Here is a 19,099-nt window from a genome sequence, read left to right as displayed (position 1 = left end):
AAATAAAAATATGAACCTGTGTGTTGATAACTTACCCTTTAAATCTGTAGAGCACTGCAGAATTTCCATGGTATATTTGCTTGTATTGTATTCATGGCATCTTAGACACAGCAGTCAGAGAAACACATTTGTATTACTTCTCTACTGTCAGGGGGAAAGCAGAACCAGATAGAAAAGTCACACTGACAGCTGAAACTAAGATAATCCGATCCTGTCCAATGGGACTTCCGTGCCAACACCTGCCAGGCACAAGGTCTCAGGATCAAACCCCAGTTAAGTACTTCCTTACCTGTGGCCGCAGGGTCGGGGCAGGGCGAGTGGGCTGAGCATCGCTGACAACTTCCTCACGTGCCAGGGCGTGACTGTCGTTCAGAGTCCGTAGGTGCCGCGCACGTTGCTCACCCAGTTTCTGGGCCTCGGAGGCTCTGCACAGCCAGGCCTCCAAGACTTTTCTGGAAGAAGTCCTAGTGGCAGTTCTGACTTTTGCAGAAAAGCCTGTGTTGGAATCTTGGTCTTTCAACGTCTCAGTTTGTGATTTCTGGTAACTTGACAAACCTATTTTTGAACCTGTTTTTCACCAGGGAATTGGGAATAATCATGCATAACCCAGTGTTGTTGTTATAATTTAGTGAAGAGAATGTGTGAGATAATAACATCAGAAAGACGGAGTTTAATAATTGTGTACATTTCCTATGGAAGTGCCTACAAGCTGCCCAGAATAACGGAAGACAGCAATTTGCTCATGGTAGACTGAATAATCATTTGCTGTCCGAATGGTGTACTTGTTGCTAAAATGACTTGGAAATAGAAAAAAACAAACATCTCAAGAATCCAGAATGTCTGTGAAATCTTTTTTGTTGTCAGTCTTATTCTCTTCATTCATGTCATGGTTTCCTTTCTTTGTGCCCTGAAAAATGACCTGGTGACCTCATCAGAAAGGCTGGGCTGGATAGTGCATTTGTTTATGAAATAGTTAGACAAGAGCTGAGGGATAAATATCATAACCATACTTGACAGATACACTCGTATGTCCACACAAAACTATACATTATATTCATAGGAAAAATGTACAAATTATATACCTACTATTACACCGTGGGCAATATGGGAACTCAATTCAAACTTCAAGCCAAAACGTTAAACTAAAACTAGTTTTCTATTAAAAGAGTTTTCTCTTCCAAGTATATTTTAGTAATAGTAGTTTCTCTGGAAGAGGAAAAAAAAAAGCCTATTTACATCAGTAAGTCATTTTATGTCAACACATTACTATTTGTGAATTCTAGCTGTTATATAATTGACATTGGAAAATACCGGACTAACTAGGTTTTCAGTGCATGAAACGAAAAGGATTGTGTAGCGTATACTGATTATTGGTTATTAGAATGTAGACAGAGAAGACTAAGCAAGTTGCTAAAACTGTAAGTGTTCACATTCTCTGTGATGTCCTTGTAATCACATCATTGTTTCTGTATGTGTGACAGAACGTTCTGATGTTTACTTGGGCAATAGTTTACTTGCTTATTCTAATAACGATGGTGTTTCTTGGAGAGGTCTGTAAGCCCAGGTGATATAACGTGTCCCTTCCGTGAATATGCAGCTGCTTACTGAGCATTCTACCTGGTTGGGCTTTCCCTGAAGGCTATTGAAAGGGACCTCCAAATGTCTCCATTTAAAAAATCTTGGTGAATTTCCCCCAGGTTCTAACAAGCTATATCAAAATAAAACTCATTTCATGGAAAAAAGGAATCCCACAGCACTTCTTTTTAATAACTGTTCAGCTACAAAATTTTATTGGTATCTTTTTATGTTCCCTCTAGAGGATGTAATGCACAAAAGCATTGCCACGGAACATAGAAAATTACAAATGAAATTTATTGTAAAAAGTAGAATGTCTTCTAGACTGGTGTCAGTATTTATTTCATTCATCAACCAATACTGCAGTATAATATATTCATTGTCAGCAAGTCCATGTGTGTCAACGGCCATCCAATGTCATCGACGGATATAAGACAGATATTGAAAAGACAATTTAAATGGACTCTTGCAAACAGAAACTGTCCCACAAAAGCACTGTAAAAACTCCTGCCGGGTCCGGGGTTGTGCTTGACATGAACGGTTAACTACACAGTTTGGTCGTGTCGTAATCCACCGTGTTGGGCAATTTGGCATTGAACGCCTGCAGTGCGGCCTGGATCCGCACCACGTCGCTCGTGGACAGCTTGAGCCTGTGGCGCAGCAGGCAGGAGAAGAGGTCCAGGCGGCGCGGGCCCGGCGGCGACAGCTTGTTCACGCGGTCCCGGACCTCCAGCAGCTGCAGCAGGGCCGAGTCCTGCGACCCCTGCGTGTACGGGTAGTCCAGCTGCAGGATCAGGTCGCGGATGGCCTCGGGGTCGAAGTGCATGCTGTAGCCGAACACCTGGATGTGGTTGATCTTCATGTAGCCCAGGTTCCGCGCGGGGTCGACGAGCTCCAGCGGCTCGTAGTAGACGCTGTCGTTGCCGTGGGGGCCGCTGGCCCGGACGCGGCTGCGCAGGTAGATGTGCACCGTCTCGAAGAAGGTCTTCCACGTGTTGCCCAGCGTCAGGGACCAGTTGTAGCACTGCAGCGGCAGGTCCAGCCGAGTCCGCTCCCAGTCGGGGAAGCTGTTCTCGCTGACGGGCAGGAACCAGCTCTCCGAGTGGCTGCCGCCGAACGGGTTCACGTACACGGCCAGGACGGGCTCCAGCGTGCTGTTCTTCGTCAGGCAGATCTGCAGCGACAGCCCCAGGATCATGTGCACCAGGCTGGCCTTGTACTTGTTGCTCTTGAGCGTGAGCAGCATGCGCTTGCGCCACGACGGGTCGAACCAGCTGTTGAGGCGCATGTCGTTGCTGATGAAGATGGCGTGCACCTCGATGCGGCGGTCGGCCCTCTGCAGCAGGTAGCGCAGCTCCAGGTCCTGCAGGTCGGTCTCGAAGCCCAGGTAGTGGTCGGTGGCCTCGGCCACCTCGGGCTTGCACAGCCCCTGGCTGAGCATGAAGCCCGTGTTGCAGGCGCCGCAGCGCGTGCGGTTGTCGGGCGCGCACGCCAGGCAGGCGGCCGCGTCGCCCACGGTGCAGGGCAGCGCCGCGGTGCAGGCCACCTGGTCGCTGGGGCACGCGCACGAGTGCGTCGCCTCGGAGAAGCTGCCCAGGAGCCCGTTCTCGTTGCAGTAGAGGAACGACTGCAGGCGCGTGAGCCAGTAGGCGGAGGTCCTGGGAACACAAAACAGAACGGGCCCGCGTGAGTACAGACGCCTGGTGGGGGGCTGCGGGGGGGCAGCTGAGCGCCCAGAGTGTCGCTGCCGGTCCCTCGGGGCCTGTCCGGGCGGCATTCAGCTCAGCCCCGCGATGCACAGAGGGCATCACGGAAAACACATAAATACATGCGTGTATAACACACACACATTGTATATGTTCACGTAGTACGTATTTTCCCTTCACCTCTGCACCAGATTAGCTACAGATTATTCCTTCTCAAGAGACTGCCAGTCATATCTCTAGGATACGTGGCAGCTGACGGTGTTACCCACCCACAGGACCCAGCAGTGGTTTTGATCATAAAATATCTAGAGGATTCGAGCCTATAAGTGACGACTGTCCATCCATTCACCCTTAGCTTCATACAGCACGCATGCCGCAGGAAGCCCTAAACAGAAAATAAAACGGAAACGAAAAATAACTCAACTGTCACTCAGTGGATTTCAATCCTAGGGTTTTGTCAACATTGAAAGAACAAGTACCCACGGAGAGGAAAAATATTATTAAAACATGTTTGATCTTACGCTTACAGGCCGCTCAAGGACATTGTTGGAAACGTCTCATTCAAACCAACGAGGAGTGCTTTTAATAAGAGTTAAGTGTGCCAGTTTCCTGTGTTTGATTGGAATCGTTAAGATGTTTTTTCTTATTTCTTCCCAGAAATCAGGCTAATATGATGCAAGTTTAAGGTCTTATTTCCCTGGTTCTCCACATCAGCCAGACTCTCTTGTGTGCTTAGAATCTCAATAAAACACAGAAGGACAAGTGCGTAGCTGTGGATTCAGATAATCCTTTGTTGTTATTGTGTGGTTTCCTCACGCTGGCTGTACCGTCCTGGAAAAGCGGAATAGGTTCTGCAACGCACTTCCTCTCGTGTGGAAAGTGGTAATTTCTCTTATATTGTGTTCTCGTGAGATATAGTTGGGCCCAGACTGTGTGCGTGTGCTCAGAATATTGCCGAGAGGGTGTCTCAGGGCAGACACACAGATCGCGTCTCCTCTGGCTGTTCTGTGCCTTACGCTGCTCATTATGGGGTGCATACGAGATTTTCTGCTCGGTCCTTTAGCCATTACACTGCTACCATTTTAAATATACGCTGAACACTCTAAGGATGCAGGTCGTAATCTGTGTGAATAGTCCACACACAAAAAAATTTTATTAAGGTATTGAGAACAACATGTCATCTTGTTATATTATGTCTTTATTTTTGGTCCTAGCTCATCATCTCTTTGCAATGTAACACTTTAAAAAAAAATCAGCTCTTCCCTGTTTTCCAAAATTAAGTAAATTAAATAACTCCTTTATCACCACTCAGAACACTTAGTTTTCTTCATAGTGCCCTTTTCCACATAAATTTTTTATATTATTGTGTACTTACTTGTTTATGCTCCATTTATCCCATTAAATATAATATCCAGCTTGCCAGAACCCAGTATGCTTTGTTTATAGTTATAGATCCAGTACCCAGAAGAATGCCTGGAGATCACAGCACTTTAACAGTTACTGAATATTGAATCAAATGCATAGATGAATTAAAGGAACATTTGATCAATAAGTGTGTTTTTAAGTGAAATTTACAGCCCTAAAAATACACATTTAATACAGCTGTGAAGTAGCTCCTGAGTTGGTTCCTTCCTGCCTGCCTCCCTCCCACACTTCTCTCTCCTACCTCCTTCTCCCTTTCTTTCTGCAATTCTGTTTACGTCTACCTAATATAAAGGATATAAAATATATGTCCTATCTCGATTGAGAATTATATTTTCTTCCCTGAAACCAAAGCCTGCATTCCCTGAGCCAATTCATCTCTCAGTGGAAGCTCTAATCATGTTTCCAAATAATAAGGACAAACTGAAATAAAAAGACCCAAGGCTACAGGCAGAGCTCAGAAAACTAGGACACTTCAGAAAGAACCATTTGGACACTTTTTTTAGAAAAGCAATGGCTTTCCAAGTTCCAGGCTTTTCCCATCCTTGTCATGTCCCCGCAGACGCATTCTTGTGTTTCGGTGTCGTCCGTTTCTGCCTGTCACGTGTGAGTATTGATGATGCTACTCTCCCTGCCCCTGGACCCCAGGACGGATGAGTTCACGCGTGTATTTCCTTCCTTGCTGCTTCTTGTCCTTCCAACTATTTTACTGCATTTCACAATGAGGGAATCGACTTTTCAAGGGAAAAAAAAATACAATAGACTGTCTTGTCTTTGCTCCTTGTGAAAACTTGGGGAAAGCAGCAAAAACAGAAGACAGAGGGGATTCGGGGATTGTATGTGGGTTTTTCACTTACCCAAACGATCCCCAAGTCTTGTCTTTTCCCACAAAGTAAATTTTAGCATTAAACATTTTTTTAACTTTAAAAACACTGCAGCGAAATATATTCAAAATTAAAAGAAAAATATCTCCAAAACTGAAGAGAAATAAATACCTTTGAATTTAGGCTTTCTCTGTGTCCTTAAAACTGTTTCCTTTTATACCTAAATATTAAAATATGACACTTTTCAATGGTAACTTTTACTGACACCTATGGCTGAGGTAACGTTTAGGCTCCTGAGTGACTTCGAATTTTACTTCACTTCCCTCATTATGTAAAAGAGAAATAAAATAGAGGTGGCTGTAAGAAGTGCAGTGGAAGGAAAAGCACTTGAAAGAGTGCCCATGCACAGAATAAACGCAGAATAAATGTAAACGCTCATTCTTGTTAGCACCGTTATGATGACTGTTGTCTTTTAAAGAAACATAACTGCATGCAGCTTATTACGAATGCCTTTTTCTCCACAGAATGGGAAATTTCTCTTTATCTTCAACAACTCGTGACTATATTTAAAAGTACACATGTGCCCTCTTTGCGATATTTTTGAAACCTGCAAAAATCTGCAAAAACAAAGTTGCTTGAATTCAGGACATGTATTCTGATATGTAACGGCTTTGCACTGAAGTATAAGAATATGTGTTGTTACAAAAATAATTACCTCTTCTTGTGGTTAAATTCTGAGTACTAATGATCTTATTTCAAAGGTCCCTTATTACAACCTTCTAATCTTTTATTCTCCAAATCTGGGCAATGTGGATCTGGGTGGTAAAACCTAAACAACATAATTTCAGTATCTTCTTGAAGTTAAATACTGTTCTTTTGAACAGGGCATTTTACGTCAGCCTTCATAGATTTCTTCTTCTCAGACCCTCATACTTGAAACATGAATTTGGGATTAAGCACCCAGAGCTACTTAAAAAATCAAAAGCTGATTATTTGCTCAGTCACAGACAGATAATACCAAATAATTTTCTGTCCTCACCCCTCTTCCCAATAACAATATGGCATTCTGGGTGACATGTTATTCTTTAGGACTTGGATTGACTGGACTGTAATGCCCAACCTGGTCATCTCTGAGGTGCTAATGTAATGGGGACCCTGAAGCTTAATAGTTCTTTAAAAACTGCACCACTGCAGGGAAAAACATGAAAATATCACCTGCAGGGGTCCTGCTTAGGTGACCTTCATCCATAAAAAGAGTCTAAATTCATGTGCTCAAAGCTTTGGCTTTATATGAACATTGCCTAGCGTTTGGGATAGAGTAGTATATTCTGAGTCATATATGTGGATAATGGTTATGCCAATTTATCACCTGAAGAAAATGGGTGCTTCAGGCCCTTAAAAATGTCACCTTTATGGGAATAAACAAATACTGTGATTTGGATATTTGTTAAATGTTGCAAAGTGTGTACAAAGGTTTAAGGAATGATAATTCACAACTTTGTGGCTCTACTATTTGATTTAAGAATATTTGGGGGGAAAAAGAAATCATAAAACATGTTTTGTTTCGTGTTCCTGATTACACACATCAAAAGGGGTGGACGAAATTGGTTTTCTGAACCTGTTCTATGGAGCTATTTGGCTTCCTTACACATTAACAGGGAAATGAGATTTGACATAAATGTATATGTTTCTCTGAGGAACCGCCCGAGAAAGCAAGCAACCATATTACCTCAAAAAGCTGAGAGACATTGAGGGAGTCGTGGGATCCATTTTTTTTTCCTGCTATTGCATTCACCCTATTCCTAGTCTTTTCATTCCATGCCACTAAGGCTGACCATCATCCACTGCCTCTTGTAACTGCCAAGCCAGCGGAAAAACGACCTTGTTCCCCAAAGCTGCAGACATCATTCCTTATACGTGTTAATTTTTATCCGCGTTACAATAGATTCTGGTAGCCTTCCATTTCTCCTCCAAGTAAAGGTCACGCTGCTCCTGAAAGAAATACTAATTCAAAGTATCCACCTCTCACCAAGGTGGTTAAAAGCTACCGTTAATAGCTGGAAATTGATTGAAGTAGACAACATCCGCTTTTGGGGGCAAGGTGGAAATCCACACATTTCCGATATGCCATGGCATGTCACACACATGCGAAAATTAGATCTCAAAGTGGTATGTCAGCATTGATTTTCATAGTTTGGTAGTACCTCTAATCATAACCAATGGGGTTAGACAAAAACACCTGCTGTCTTTTTTGTAATTTGTGTGACAAATTAAATTCAAGGTAGCATGACTGCCATATAACTGGATCTCTACCCAGGGGTAAGTCTTGTCAAGTATCCTTGTAATGTCAGCGGTCGCTGGAAATATGACATTCTAAAGGGACCAGACACAATTTCAAATGAACACATTTCCATTACTTTTCTTAATAGATTTTCTGATTCAAAAATTCAGTGAGTGAGATAAATATGAGTTTTTATTTATAGAGTAGATGCCTGAAGAGAAATTGAAGGGATGAGTTGAAGCTCCTAAAATATGTGGCTATTTGCATATAAAATGTTTGGGATTCTATCATGTGCGACAGATGTGCGTGCCTTGTGTTTCTTGAAATTTCTGTACACAAAGACAGATTCCTGTTTTTCTAGAAAACTGCATTTTGGGTATAGGAATACCATAATCCTCACAGTTATTCTTCAACTTAAAAAGATTACTACTTCTTTAAATTAAGTTATAGTTGGTGAAAAGGGAGCTATTGCCACCACTTTGGGTACTTAAACTCTTAGTCTATGCAAAATATACTTGACCTTCTCAACATAATGCCTCTGTGGAACTGAAAGGTCTAAATCCTTTTGTAATTTGATTGTTAGAACAGTCTCGTTGTTTGGGGTAAATTAATCTAAGAAGAAACATCTCGGTGTTTTTACAGTTGTAGTATCAATTTTTAAATATTTACATTTTATAAGTAGGTACAAAAATATTGTATTAGTATAAACTAAAATGTGCACATAACAATACATGTGATTTAATATGTATTTATTAATTTCCTCATCTGTAAATAATTATTTAAAACCCCTGAAAGGCATAATGCTAATCTTAAAAAGCTTAGATTCAATTTTTATTAATTTTTAATATTTAAGTATAAGGTGTTCCAATGCACACAGACAGTGGAGATTCCACCTGAAGTTCCAGGTATTGCTTAGCCTGCCTCTACGCAAGTAGCTTGTGTGTATTTTTATGTGTGTATCAAAGATTGAATGTGAGAAGGACATTAACTTACCTGATTACCATTGCCATTGTCACCTAACAGAATTAACTGGAATTTATTGACAGTGACTAATGTCCAGGCCACATTCCAATCTCCCTGAAATTCTAAAAATGATTCTTCTTAATTCCTAAAAATCAGGATCCAAAGAGAGGCTACTCGTTTCATTAGGAGTATGTCCCTTAAGTCTTTTTCAATCATCTCTTTGTTTACCCCATGCTGTTGGCTCTTTTACGAAAATGAAACCAGTTTTGTAAAATACTCCACTTCCTGGATTTGGCTGATGGATTCCGTATGGTGCCATTGATTAGCTCCGCTGTCCCTAATTTATTTCCTGGAGACTAGAAATGAACGTCAGAGGTATGCTGAGACCCAGCTGTATTGTGTTTAGGGGAAGATGGTAAGGAGAAATCTCACAAGTGATTCCCAAGAGTTACTACTTTGTATGTTTAACTTAATATTCTGTCCTCAAATAAAACACACACACGCACACTCACATAGTTTATAAAGAACTCTGATTTCAAACCAAACTCTGATTACCTAAACAGTATTCATTAAAAAAAACGGCATGGACGATGTAATCAAGCCAAACACAAGTTCATTCTGTCTAACCCTGCACTTCTGTTTTCCCCTGTGCAAATAAGAAATAAAATGCCAGAAAATACAACTGGAACTAGGTGAAGAAATGGGTTTGCACTAGGCAGAGCTGCTTCCCAAGGGCCTTCGCGTGGGCTCTGGGAAAAAGAGAACGATGCCTAAGATTTATGAAGCCGCTGTTCTGCGCACTTGGCCCACCAGCCAGTTCCTCCTCCCTTCTCTGGAGTAAATAGTCTTGGTGCCAATTTTTACAAAGCACGTCGCTGAGCCTCAGGGAGGCTCCGTAACTTTCCGGAGGTCATGCAGGTAATGAGGAAGTGGCAGGTTAGGGGTGGGAGGAGAGCCTTTCTACTCCCGGAGCGTAACCTTCCAAGTTCATCCATGAGCAGTCATAGGAAGAACCCTGCCCCAATAGACTGCTTTCTGTTTGTAATTCTCATCGTAAAATAAAGTTCCCTGCATCCAAAACACAGCTTGTAACTCAAATAAGGAAATTATAAAAAATACAGTACCAAAACTGCCTGTTATAACTGAAAGTGTTCGGTTGTATTCCCAGCATAACTACAAAGTAATGGTAAGTTATCTTTTCACTTTACCTTACAATAATTACTTTGTGTATAAGCAAAAATATTTATTAACTGGTGTTTATGTTTTAATTTTGTAATAAAGAAGTGATTTTATGAGGCCCTAATTTTACCATAGCAGCTCATACTGACGGTCTGCTATGTTCCAGTTATGTTTCCAAACGCCTTCCCTTTATTATGTCATTTAAGACTCACCGGGAACCTGAGACAGGTACTAATATCTTCTCCACTTTGCAGATGAGGCAAGTGAATTGCAGTGAGGAGCGGAGTTGTTCTGAACATGAACCCTGAAATGGACGAGCTGGGATCTAAATAGGCCATAAGATGCTCTCATGCCCTTCTTAATACTGCAGTCCCATACAACCGGCTTCTTTCTAAAGGCACAATAAAAGCTGGTGGTATTTCCTTCAGGTAATTAAGACTTCAGTCAGTTCTGAAAGGCCCTTCTCTACCTACGTGGTAAGAATGCGCACCTGTACTGTGGAAGAGGTGGTGGAGGGAAAAAAAAATAGAGAAATAGAAAAAAAAAAAGCCTAAATTACTCATTCATTTGTGCATTCAAAAACCACTTATTGAGCTGAGATTTTTTTTTTTAAATTTCTGGCATATTAATCGATTCAAGCTTCTTCCAACAGGTCATGCAGGTCCTGCCTGGCCTGCTTTCCTGTGAGAAAAGCTACATCTCCCAATTATTAATAACAGTTAAAATCGATCCTGTAGACTATGTTGCACTAGTATTTGAGATCAGAAGGAAAAGGAAAAACAGAATAATTGCAGTTTATACATTTCTGATTTTTTTTTTTTTTTTTTTTTGGTTTGTGGCTAAATACACAACAAAAAACTTCAGTTAGATCCAGTTCCATGTTCCCGTGATCAAAATTAATAGAAAAGTTCACATCTTCTACATCGGAGTTCTTCGTGGTGCTTTCTAAATTTTTAAGACCTTATATTAGACTAAACATTTTTTGTCTCCCCTCTACCATTTTTTAAACGATTTATTATCCACAAACTTTACTACATGGAATGCAGATGTCTATATTTCAGGCAGCTTTCCTGTGCTTTGCTAAGGCACGTTACTGGGGAGGGTTACGGAAGGAACAGGCAGGTGGCAGTGGCAAAGTTTAGCTGTAGTTTATGTTGGTGGATTAATGCTTTACATGCATCTTTTTGGGTTATACAGTCTTGTAGACGGAAGGAAGCCCCAGGATCTGGGATTCGCAGCACTCACGATGGAGAGCCATTTGTACAGCCTGTGGCCACTCCCCTGGGGCCCCCTGCAGGCCACCCCTGGGTACTGCTGTGGTCAGGAGGTGAGGACCCATGCCCGCCCTGCGTCCACTGATCCTCGGGAGAGCGTCTGTGTGTTGGCTGGATCATTTCGCAATAAACTCATCAGTCAGTCTGTGACTCCATCGAATCTGGTGAGTATTCCATGGCTGTTTCCTTCTTCCTTGCAACTGCTAGATCACAGTAATCTTTAGTTTTTAAATTTATTGTATCTTTTGAAGGACCTCCTGCTGGCTGTGGCCGTTGTGAAAGGTATGTTAAAAAAAAAAAAAAAAAAAGCCCAAGGGCTCGTGATAAGGCGCCATGATTCTGAAACCTAACAATACAGAAATCTGAAAGGGTTCGCTCTCCCTTGGTCGTCTGCTGCGTTCTTTGTCCTTGACTGCAATGTGGCTTCATTGCACGGTGAAGGATTTGGTAATAAAAGTTTACCATTCCATCGAAAGGGACTAGAAAACAACTTGTTGTATGAGACACGTGTATTAGAAAATACATCCTATAAAGGAGAAAACACTTAGCAGGTTCTTTGACTAGGACATCTGAATACTGTCATTGCAATTAATGTTTCCTTAACGGCAAGCATTTGAGTACAACTTCCCAAATCTTGTGCAGGCTTTGCCAAAAACTGATTGCGTTCAAAAGACACCAGCTTTTAAAAATATCATTTGAGTTAAGTACATACAGTACTCATAATTGTGCATCCTTAGGTGTGTGGACAACCCTCCCCCCCCAAAAAAAAGTTAAATTAAGCTATGGCATATCACAGAGAGCCGAAATTAAACTAGGGAACATGCAAACAGGAGACCATTTAATATAACACACCATGTTGTCCACCAAGGTGAAAAATGCCTTGAAATCAAATTAAACACGGAATGATCAGACAAATGTGCAAAGCTGAGAAAAAGTCTTGGCACACCACCTCCTGAATCGCACACACGCTGTGCTGGGCTGGAACTGTCGTTTGTGTCATTAACGACCGCCTGTTATTGGTATCACCTCCAAGAACATAACGAAACGGGCTTCCTTATGTAGCGGTAAGAGGATAATGACATTGGTGGATGAACGTTGAGAGTTACAACCAAAATGGCAAAAACCAAAGCTTGGTGAGTATCAACTGCAGATTAAAAGTAATGTGCACAGAAAATCCTATTGAAATGTGTCATTCTATCCATTTCTCTCTGAAAGCAAAGGATATTTCTACAAATAAATACTACAAATGGAATTACCTTGTTCCCCTATTTTGAAATACGTTAAGATTCATACAAAAATCTGGATTAGTCTGCTTATGGAAAGGCTGCATAAACATCAATATGAAAGATTAGTAAATACTTATTAAGTCCTAATTATGTATTTAGCATCATTTCAGATAATGTTATACCAGGAGAGTGGGAAACTGGGGATTAAAACATAAATAGGAGATTTCCTATGTCAATTTCATGTGCATATCACTCTAGAAATGCATAAACTTATGGAATAAACATATCATCTGAATAAAAAGCAAATTATAGGATATGCTCGTGTACATCAGAGGAGGAGGAAATTCAAGTTACGAGCAGAGGAGGAGTTATAAAAATACACATCCTGGGGGTGGAAATAACTAAAAAAGAGCTGATGCCTGCACAGAGGCTGCAGATGGGACGTGATACGGGCTCGGTGATAGGGATAAGCCCCAGAGCGATATCACGTGAAGAATGCTGTTACATGGATGAGCACACAGAGGGGTGACAAGGCTCGTGCTTTCTCCAGCTGCCTGCAGGCCCCCCACCTTTAGTGCCATTATCCAACTACGTCAGCATGGCTAATTCGAATCCTCCTGCTTTTCTCTAATATTTTTTCTGCTATTGGGTCTATTGTTCATCCAAAGGCAGGGTCTTGAATCCATTCATTTGTTCATGTGCATATTCATGGATGGATTCCCCTGCATACCCACGGACCAGAGACAGATGCAGACACTGTTACACTGGGTTCAATAGTGTCCGCGCAAGTCCACCTGGAACATTCAGGATATGACCTCATCTGCAAAGAGGGTCTTTGCAATGCTGGATTAGGGTGGTCCCTAAGTCCATATACTGGTGCCCTTAGAAGCAGAGGAGATGACACAGGGACACAGACCTGTAGAGGGAAGGAGACCATGAGACAATGGGGCACAGGCCAGAGGGATGCAGCCCCCAGCTTGGGAACGAGGGACGCCAAGAAATGTTGTCACCCCCAGAAGCTAGCGGGAGCGAGAAAGGATTCTTCCCTAGCGCCTCCAGACGAAGTTCGGTCTCGCTGACACCTTGATTTCGGATCTCTCACTTCCTCGGTGTTGGGTAATTTGTTTCGGCAGCCCTAAGGAAACGCATATAGAGATACAGATACAATTATGGAGAGGCAAAGCTACACAGTGCTCAGTCCGGGCCAGCCACCGAGAGTTGAAAAACATTTGTGTCTGAGGCTATGCTCTTCGGAGGCCCAAATTCTAGTGTGGGACCTCTGGGTAGCAGCCACCATGGGCCTTGAACTTGCCAGCACATTCTTGCTCAGAGAGCCGGACTGCAAGGCTGACCTGTCTCCTGACGCTCAGCAGTTTCTGTAGCTGGTCACACAGGCAGCGACGAGGTCAAGGCAACTCCAGCCCGATGGGACCACCGCCAGGGGGAGTGGCTTGTTTACTGATTGTTCTGAAGCTTGTTTTGCTTTGTTTCTTTTTTCCCCCAAAGGCGTTGGGCCCTTGGTGCTGGGCTTCTCCATGGGGACGATGACCTGCCACCTGTACAGCATCCAGTGGGTGTCCTGACATCGTCCCCGTGCAAGCTGCAGGCAAGGGGGCCAATGCTGATGTTCACACGGCTCTGCGGTCCCTGAGCAATCAAGTCCTTTGTCTCTCACTGAGGAGTCTTGTGCCTTCTGTCAGCAGCCATCAAAGCTAAGAGGCTTAGTCTGTAAGTAGATTCAAGTCTCAGAATCCTGCACAATCTCGACACTCCCGCCTTATCCATTTATTTACTAAATTTTATTGTTTCACAATTTTAACTCTTACCCCTCCTGGTACGTCACCACATCTATTGGTTGGTTTATTAAAAACTTATTTAAACATTATTTTCTAAATAAACACCACATCATTCAGCAAGAGGCAGAAACATGAGTCCCCATCATGAAGCTCCCAATGTGCCACTCCAGGCCCATGCAATCTGATGTCACACAATGCCTGGAATCTGCATTTTACTGCATGTCTCCAGGCATCCTCTTCAAAGTGTTAGCCACATGCGTTTACATCCACATCTTTTTGTACATAATTTCCCTCGTTTAGATGGTTGCCTCTGACTCTGCCTAAGCCTTGTCCTTATATTTATGGACAAACCCGGTAGAGATTTTCCAAATTATCTTCAGCTCCTCTACGCACTATCTATCTAAAGCCATTTAAATTATTGCTATACTTTATCCAGTATATGCCCTTCCCGAGCTCCTACAGGATCCTGAGATTCTGAGGCCTAACAGCAATATCTTACTTTTTTTTTTATTTTTTATTGGAGCTCAGCAAGAAGTCCAACATTTAGAAACTGCTTAATAAATACAATGCAAGTGATAATGTGATACGCACAAATGACAGATGATGCTATCTAAAGAAACCATTTCAATTTAAATAGTTTAAAAACTATTTTAGAAAGCTCATGTGTTGTCACTCTATATTTAGGGAACAGTTTTGAACACAGAACATTGCATGTAACTCTGCAGGTATTACAGTTAATTTAATGCCATTCCGTAGCTTATCAGGAGGCAGAGATGCTCCACACTGATGTTAAGAAGGACAGAGAAAAGAGACCGTGGTTGTCCCAGGCGGTTAGCGTACATGATCATGAACTCAACTCTGTGCCTCTTAGGAAAGTCAAAATTACAGTTTAAACTTCACTGAAATCTTTACAGATATGAGAATCCCCTTCGTGAGCATCATGAGAAAATATATCCCATCGAATGTCGCGTGGGTGACTAAGAAAATTAATTAGATCAGCATTCGCAATGTGCCCGGAGTCAGAGGACCCTGGAAATTAGAGCAGGGGAGGACCTTGGAGATCACCTTGTCCGACACCTTCATTTGGCAGATGAGGAAATGGAAACTTGATTGGTAAGAATAATTTCCCAAGGTCGCACAGGTAATTAGTAGCAGAACAAGGTCTCACACATAAGTACTCAAACTCCTGATGAGGGTCCTTTCAACTGCATAAAGGGCATTGCTGTTCCAAAGCATGAAAAGATGAAGCAGGGTAGAGAGCTTCTCTATCAGGCACATTCTAAAGACGTAAAATGAATATATATATGGAAGGCAGTACCCTGGCTGGTTTGGCTCAGTGGATTGAGCGTCGGCCTGCGAGCTAAGTGTCGCTGGTTCGATCTTCCAGTCAGGGCACATCAGAGAAGGAAAACTCTGACTCCAAAAAACCTCCGCTGCCTTGCGGCATACCTCTTCAGGGGAAAGGCTATGGGAGTAAACCCCGACAGAAAATCCGGAGCCGGAGTCCCTAAGGCGGTTTGACATTGTAGTCAACACCGGCAACTCCTGCGGCGCACCTGAAGCCAAGCTGTATTGACTCCGTCTTTCCCTTGGACCCTTCAGCTGCGAAGAGAGGGGGGGTCTGCTGCATGGGCAACTGCAGACCCTCCATATCACCCTGCCCAGGCTCTGTAGCTTCAGCTTCACTGGAGAGGACACTCCAGCGTCATCGCAAGATGTCGATTCAACACGGGAGGAGACAGATACCGTGTCACTCCCGAGTCGGACTGCACAGCCATTCTCGGCGGTGCAGATAGACTCTTAAGAAGCTACACCATCGTCTCTCGAGACGGACGGCTGCCGACGATGGAAGGCAGGTATGTGCCTGCATCGTGTCACAGAAAGATATGCAGATATATTACACCCACATCTTTGCTCTCTGTAAAAAATCCCTTGAAGTCTCTCTTTGCTCTTTGTAACTAATATGTCCTACCTGTCATCTGAACAATTCTTACCACAAGGCTATTGTTGATAACGATGAAGTCATAAGCGATGAGAGAGAAATAGCTGTTCAGAATATGTAATTGATTTTCTACACAGTTCAATTTGATTATATCTTACAGGATTTGCTACATTTCCAAAACCTAACACTTGAAGATTAAATTCACGATGGGATGGGATGGGATGGGATGGCAGAGACACCCACTTGGTTCTTAATAGTCATTCTTCCTGTCTTTGCATAGAGTTAATGAGACTGCTCAGCTGAGCCCAGCCACTGAGTCAACGCGTCACTTCCTAATCTTTCTTGCAACTAAAAGGATGTAAGAAGAAGTGCTGGAGGCTGAGTTGTAACTGGAATGATGTATTCACTCATCTTTCAGGCCATGCCTTCAAGGGAAAGAGTTGTGCTGGCTCTTACATTTCTCCCTCCCAGCTGCGGGAATGGAGCCACCAGAGAGAGAGCATCTTGTCCCCTAGATTAAGGCTGGGTGCGGAAGACAGCGGAGCAGTAGCTTGGGGGGACCCTGGCTCCCCAACACGTGAGGCTACGTACCAGCCCTAAAAGCCCTACAGTTATTCACACTGGGAGAAAGGTACTTCTAGGCTATGTAAACTCTCCCCCGAGCCTTCTCCTTCCCTGCAGCTGACCAGATGCTGCCTAACACAAGTGGGACTGGTCTGACTGGAGAATTCAAAAGTTTACATTGATAGACAACGTTGTGGGCAGAGTATTAGACAAAATTGGACTCAAGAGATGGATCTTTGCCTGACGTCATGCTGATGCTAATTCTGCCAACCTAAAAACCTGAAAATAAATCATTCCTGGCACTGAAACATCTACTTTTTAAAAAATGAGTTATTTTATAAAATTATATCTCTACACTCTCCTGTCTCACCTTGAACTTAGAAGGCTGGTTGCTCTACTGGAGAGACATCGATGCCTCGTGCCCACAACAGTCCTGGGAATATACCGATCCCTTCCTTACCTTTACTTCCCATTAAAGGCAGGACACCTCAATATTATATCTTTTAATTCCCAGCTGACAGATGATGTGGTGTCCTTGGTTCTGCTGTTTCTTTTTCCCAGATCTATATGGACAGATTCTTACTCATCTTTCATGTCTTTGCTCAAATCGTACATCTTCAAAGAGACGCTTCTCTGTAAAATGGCGCTCACCTTCCCAGCGGATCCCTATCACATCCGCCTCTTTGTTTCCTTCAGACAGTTAATCTGAACTGAAATTATCTTATGTACTTACTTGCTGGTTGTTTACGATCTGCCTTCTCCTCGCGGTGTTCTAGAATGCACATTTTATATCTTTTTATATGAACTTTTGTTTCTCCACTAATATATCTGAATAGCTATTCCAAATTTTGTTCTTGAAACTAGAATAACATTCATTCCCTCTTCCCTCTGTGTTTATTTGCCCATGGAAAGGGTATCTAATGAAAACACATATATGGTTAATAGTTTAATTTTAAATATTAAAGTATTTTAAAGTATTTTTATTCAGTCCCATAAAATGCCAAAGACTGGGCTTTTAAAAACATTTTGTGAAATAAGATCAGGCCTTTTCCAGGTGAATCATCAAGGTCAGGTCTACCGACATGCATTCATTTTACTTTCATGGTTTCTCCTTTTCTTTTACAATCTGAAGACACAGATTTTCTGAAAACTACACCACACTGGGCTTGTTTCCCCACAACTGATTCAACAGCTTTAGGGACTAAAACACGGCCCAGCTGTCGTATAAAACTACCCACCGCAGTGACCCAGTGGATTTCCTTACCCACGAATTAAACATACAGGTGGTGGATGTCACTTTTGGAAGGAAGACCTAAAAATGAGCGCACCATTCCGTGTGCGTGTCCTGCCCCAGCAGCTGTGGGAGTCTGTGTCGGGATGGGCCGCCCACGAACCTGGAACCTGAGTAAGTACAAGGCCGAGCGCCGGCTGACTCTTTTCGTTCAGGTGGCGTGAGAAGCCATTTTTGCTGCCACATTGCGGATATTTAGGGTTTACGTGTTACAGGAGCGTTACCTGGTCTCTCGTCTCAACACAAGGTGACCCTGTGGTCTCTAGGGAAGGGGAAGACAGCTAAAGGGACACTCACTGACTTTTAAATCCTTCCATCAAGAAATAACGCGCATCATTGCTTCCCTTAGCCACTGGCGATAACGGGTCTCCTGGCACCACTAACCACAGGGAGTTACAGAAACTAGGGAGGGGCGCATGAGTACTCCGTAGTCAGTAAACGTTTCAACCTCATACTTCATACTTATAGTCATTTCAATTTTATAAATAAATTCTTTGAACTTTTCCTTCCTCTAGATAAATGGAGAAATGAAGAGTTTGTGGTCATGGTCAGGATTAGATGACTATGAACAAGATAGTCATACGGTAAATCCCCAGAAAGCCGCTGCTTTTTCAGACTTTAAAATGAAGTTTACCCAAATGATTTTTTAATTTAATAACTTAATTTGTTTATTCTACAAATATTTGTCAGCTGTCTAGTATGAACTATATGAGTCACAATTCAATTTTATCTGCCACAATTTTTTGAAGAATCGATTTGTCTATATCAAATGCACTCAGCTTGGTTAAGATTATTGTCTTCTGAGTTCACAGAGTTTATATATCAACTTGGTCCAGAATTAAGTTGCGTGGAAGACAAGTTGGCCTGATATATGTTGAATAGGGAGAACGGGATACAATGTCACACTCTACATGCTATTTGTCGGTAAAATAGGTTGTAGTATTAACTCTCATTTGACACTTGCCCCACTTTGCCAGTTTAATAAGTGAACATCAGAATGCCTTTACTTAGGCCTGAAGCAGGGCAGAGCATGAAAAAGACTAGACCTTGCAGACC

At 42.6% G+C, this 19,099-nt stretch overlaps 1 protein-coding gene across 1 annotated transcript in view; it reads right to left on the bottom strand.

The window, feature by feature from the left end:
* Window positions 1–1,853: 1,853 nt before the first annotated feature.
* BRINP3 (BMP/retinoic acid inducible neural specific 3) overlaps window positions 1,854–19,099 on the bottom strand; it is a 177,624-nt gene continuing 160,378 nt past the window's right edge. The window contains exon 8 of the mRNA XM_090263260.1: window positions 1,854–3,233. Within this exon, the coding sequence (XP_090119386.1) occupies window positions 2,117–3,233 (1,117 nt within the window). The 3' untranslated portion in view covers window positions 1,854–2,116. The remainder of the gene's footprint in view (window positions 3,234–19,099) is intronic.

The sequence above is a fragment of the Furipterus horrens genome, unplaced genomic scaffold, assembly GCF_987537825.1.
Source record: "Furipterus horrens unplaced genomic scaffold, mFurHor1.1.pri manual_scaffold_15, whole genome shotgun sequence".
Classification (NCBI taxonomy): Eukaryota; Metazoa; Chordata; class Mammalia; order Chiroptera; family Furipteridae; genus Furipterus; species Furipterus horrens.
This window is presented reverse-complemented; position numbering and strand designations above follow the sequence as displayed.